General features: G+C 42.1%; 1 protein-coding gene across 1 annotated transcript in view; it reads right to left on the reverse strand.

The window, feature by feature from the left end:
* Positions 1-5,062, reverse strand: part of Otud6b (OTU domain containing 6B) — a 16,852-nt gene that overhangs the window by 6,982 nt on the left and 4,808 nt on the right. The window contains exon 4 of the mRNA XM_005362328.2: positions 775-1,087. Within this exon, the coding sequence (XP_005362385.2) occupies positions 775-1,087 (313 nt within the window). The remainder of the gene's footprint in view (positions 1-774; positions 1,088-5,062) is intronic.

Here is a 5,062-nt window from a genome sequence, read left to right on the forward strand (position 1 = left end):
TCCATCTGTCCGTTCTACCTTCCTCCATGTGCTCACCCGTCCATCTGTCCGTTCTACCTTCCTCCATGGAGGACAGACTCCCTTTAAAGGGAAGTCAGCCCGCACCACCCTCCTGGCCACAGCCACAGACAGTGCCACAACTATGATCTTCCTTACACTTCCGTATTAACAGCCCTGAGTCCCTTTCAGATTCTGACTTGGTCTCACCCTTGTTTATAAACTGTGCATTTTTTGGGGGGCAAGCTGTGAATTTTATTTACTTTATCTTAAAAAATTGTTTCTTAATTATCAATTTATTTTTTTAAAAGGAAATATTGTTCAAGAAGGGTTGTGAAATCAAATTTTCCTTAAGCGGTAACGTTCCTAGCTACAGCTTATTGAAAGCAACACGCTACTTCCCTGAGCATGACTGGGTTTTCCAGGCACTGTTCACTCAGGGCCTTGAAGCCCTGCATGCGCGCTCACAAACACTGATCAAAACTCACCTCCCTCTAACGCTGTTAATTAACACACATCTTTCAGTAATGACTAATTCTACTCCTATTTTATTTTTTTAATGATTTACATATAGCAATTAACATATTTTAACTACAAAATTAAGTACTTAGGAGATAAAGTAAGATATAATTGCATCTACTCAAATTATAGAAAATAATTTTGCCTACATTTAAATGATCTTTATTCTTTACAAGAAAGTCTTACATGCCACACCCAAGAAGCACTTGATTTGAAAACCAGAACCACCAGAAAATGTAGGGCAGAAAACTGAACTACCTGGAGTATACACGTTCCCGGTATTGGGGTTTGTTAAGAAGGGCAGGAAGTCTTCTGAATGGCTCTGCATGTACTCAGCAGTGCGCTTCCGGAGGGCAGCCACAGTCAGGGCACAGTCCTGCTCTCTCAGCTGATCCTCCAGCGCTCCGTACATGCAATGGCCATCAGATGGAATATGCTTGATCTCCAATTCTCTGGCGGCCAGTATCTGAGCGAGTTTTTCACTCTCTACGTGCCTGGCTCCAGCTAGGTTCTCAATTTCAGCCTCAGCTATCCTTTCCTCCCGCTCCTTTTCCAGTGCAGCCTTTTTCTCCTAGGACAAGAATATAGGACAGTTAATTGATAATTATCAGGAATTCACATTTTGAAACATTTTGCCATTTTCTTTCTCCTACAGCATTGCCATTTTAATCATCTATTTGCAGAACTTTTTGACTACAACCATTAGAGGAAGATTACCTCGTTCACTTGGCCGGTGTTTCCAGCACCTCTCTCTATACCAGCACATAAAACAGCCCGTCTTAAGCCAGCTACAGTGGCACGGGTCTACAATTCCAAATAGGGAAGCTGATCAGAAGGATCACATCTTTGAGGACAGCTTGGACTGGCCTGAATGTGACAGACAGCCTGTCCCACGAAACGAAACAAAACGGGAAGGGGGGAGCAAGGACCAGAAAGGACCAGAGAAGCGACGAGGGGAAGGGAGAGAAAAGGAAAAAGCAAAAGGAGACCCTCTTATGGACTCTGCTTATCCTCTGCTCACTTATTTGAGGCACTGTCTTGCTATGGTAGCTGAGGCTATACTCTCCATCATCCTATCTCAGTCTTCCAAGTGTTAGGATTACTGGCATTTGCATAAAGTCTATTTAAAAACATGTCAACATGGGCTGAAGGGATGGCGCAGAGGTTAACAGCACTGCCTGCTTTTCCAGAGGATCTGGGTTCAATTCCCAGCACCCACATGGCGGCTCACAGCTGTCTGTAACTCCAATTCCAGGACTTCTAACACCCTTGCACAGATATAAATGCACATTAAAAAAATAAAATAAAACATGTCAACAACTTGACTAGTTGATTTTAAATTACTATCTTAGGATTAGGTATCCATTGAGTGTAACGGTGCATGTCCGTGAGTTCAAGGCCTGCCTGGTCTACAGAGTGAATTTCAGGACAGCCAGGGTTACCGAATAAAATCCTCTCTCAAAAACATAAAAAGGTCCAACTGTTCTCAGCCTTAAAGTACAGAATCATATTTAAACCCAGAATAACCCAAGGTTGTATGACTCTGCCAATACTACTTTGATCTGTTTTCTTAAAGTAGATATAATACCCATATACAGAGTTAATAAGCTCAAAGATCTTTTAAAAGCTTGCTTACATATAATTCAAGTACTACAGGTAGACTAAAATCCTCTAAATCCTAGTGCTCTTTAAAGTTCTGGGTACATATCATCCCAGATTATTCTTCTATGCACTGTAATAAACAATACAATTACAGAAAATATGGCGCATCCTCTGTAACAGAAATGACATTATTTTTTATACAGTATAATCTGCTTTCTTAAACAAGGAAATAGGAATTCTTGAGGTTTTCCCATGACTAAATATCTTGGCATGTTGTAGGGAGTGCTGTGGGAAATTGGGGGGAAGGAAAACCAATAGTTGAACTAATAAGAATCACAAGACAGAGAGCACCCATGTTTCATGGCTAAGAACAATTCACAGAACTAGGATATGAGAGAAAAGCATCAAGAAGTGAGACTCTGGCTAGAGACAGGTCTGTCATTAACAAATACTGTAGGTGCTAAAACAGCACCAAAACTGAGATGCAGTCACAGCCTCTGTGCTTCCTTCTGGATGGGAGGACAGGGTGTCTGGAGGCTATCACTGTGCTTTTACTACGTCCTAATCTCAACCACGGGTGGATTTATGCACTTGGAGGAAAACTGTGCTTCAAGAGGAAAAAAAAAAAACTCACTAAATTTTTGCAATGTTTTTTTAATTTGCCTTATTGTATTGTATAGTATCATACTTGTGCCCATGTATGTCTACACACCAAATGCATGTAGTTCCCAGAAACCAGAAGGGTTGGGGTGGTATGTGTGAGTGAGTGTGTGTGTGTTTGTGTGAAAGAGAGAGAGAAAGAGAGATCCCTAGAACTAAAGTTACAGATGACTGATCGCTGGATTGGGAATCAAACCCAGGTCCTCAGGAAGAGCAGCTAGTGCTCTTGACCACTAAATCATCTTTCAAACCCCTAAAAAATCTTGATTTGGTAAATTACAGAGGGGAAAAAAAATGGTAAAGCAATCTTAACAAAAGGTATGGACTTGCACGCTGTCTTCGATCCCCTGAGGCAGAACAGGAGCACAACTCCATAAACTGAATGACTGCCATGGTGTGCCAGCTAGTTCAAATCAAACAAGAGCAGTAACAGCTCACTAACAAAACATAAACCAGCACGGTTTAAACATAACAAGAACAGCATGCTTACTGCAGCGTGCACCTGGGTATAAAAACTTAAACACAAGGGGGCACTGTCACTTTATAAAAGGCTAAACCCAGTGTGGGGAGAGGAAGAACAAGCACCTTAGACATCATCTAATCCGAACCCCCATTTTCCTCTTCTGAGGAAACAGCACACAGAAAGATTTCCAAAGGCCATACAGCTGCTCAGAGCACAGTGGGGACGGGGGACAACAACACCTTCTATGCAGGCCCCTGAACCAGAATCAAGGTGGGAGCAGATGGCACCTGAGTCATTCCTTTTATTTACTGACAGAATGAAACTTCAACCTATCTTCCAAGTCTTAAGTCTCTGCAATACTAATTTCTATCATTATCTTCTCTTGCATAATGATCTGCTTCATAACTAAAAAGCAAATGGAAATCCATTGAATTCTTGTCTCTGTGGGAGTTTCCAACATTAGGTACTTTTCTACAAAGGCAGTACTTGAGACAGAATGGAAATAAAGTCTTAATTTAAAAAAAGGAGAGATGGAAGACAAGAGCACGAAACTCAAGCACGCTGAGAAAAACTAGAGCCAGGCTGATTTGGGGTCTAGCCCACGTTTGTATCATACTTCCCCTCTCACTGAGATAACCGAGGTCTGATCTTATTTGTGAAATAAAGAAACTAGATTTCATCCTACCTCTCAAACTCCTTATTTTGGAAATCAATTATTTTATTTCTATCTTTGTTTTTTTTTTGGTGGCAGGGAGGCGGTGATTTGGTGGGGGGGCAGTGATTTGGTGGGTGTGGGGGGCGGTGATTTGGTGGGTGTGGGGGGTGGTGATTTGGTGGGTGTGGGGGGCAGTGATTTGGTGGGTGTGGGGGCAGTGATTTGGTGTGGGGGGAGGCAGTGATCTGAAGCAGCTTCTCTACTTCCACCATGTGGGTTCCAGGGACTGAACTCACGTCCTCAGGGTAGGCAGCAAGCAACACTATCCGCCAGCCACAAATTCCTGATTTTAATAAAATGCCCCTATGTTTCCCCAAATTAAAAGTAAGAGAGTCCGAGAGTCTTACGATAATCACCATAAAATTGCCGTGCTTTTCTTCCAGAATTGTCTCTCTACCAAAAAGGACCACCGGTGGTTAACCGGCACCTTTACCCTTGGTGCTTTGGCATAGAACAACCCTCAATAACCCGATGTCAAGTTTGCTCATTCTGAACTCAGGGTCCATTCCATTAAGCACTGTGAATGCGTAGAGTTCTCTGCTCCAAACGTCCACTGGATTAACAATGTAATAAACTGGGACAATTTTCTCTGCCAAGTGATAAAGCAGTAAACAATCAGTATTACTAAATTGCTCAGAGTATAATTGGAAAATGTACTAAGTTCAGACAGGAGAGACATAACCAATTTTTAAGGACAATAGATCTAGGTAGGGATAAACAGGTATTGACAAACAGAGGAGTTACAGCTTTGGCTTTTACAATTAAACAGGCTAATAAATGAAGCAATTAATAAATACAAATAATTTTTAAAAATTGTTCCTGGCACACAGAACACCTGTGCTGACGTACAGCAGGAAAGTGACAGAAAGAACGGCTATCAGAAAGGAAGCTGACCTAGAGCAACCCTTCGAGACAGCACGTGCACTAAGACATTCCTCAAAAATCCACAACGGCAACATCAATCAAGAGTAAATTCCATACAAATATGATATGTTTGCAACATAGCTTTCATGAAGCCAGGCGGTGGTGGCACACGCCTTTAATCCCAGCACTCGGGAGGCAGAGGCAGGTGGATCTCTGTGAGTTCAAGACCAGCCTGGTCTACA

This window comes from Microtus ochrogaster, linkage group LG5, assembly GCF_000317375.1.
Source record: "Microtus ochrogaster isolate Prairie Vole_2 linkage group LG5, MicOch1.0, whole genome shotgun sequence".
Lineage (NCBI taxonomy): Eukaryota > Metazoa > Chordata > Mammalia > Rodentia > Cricetidae > Microtus > Microtus ochrogaster.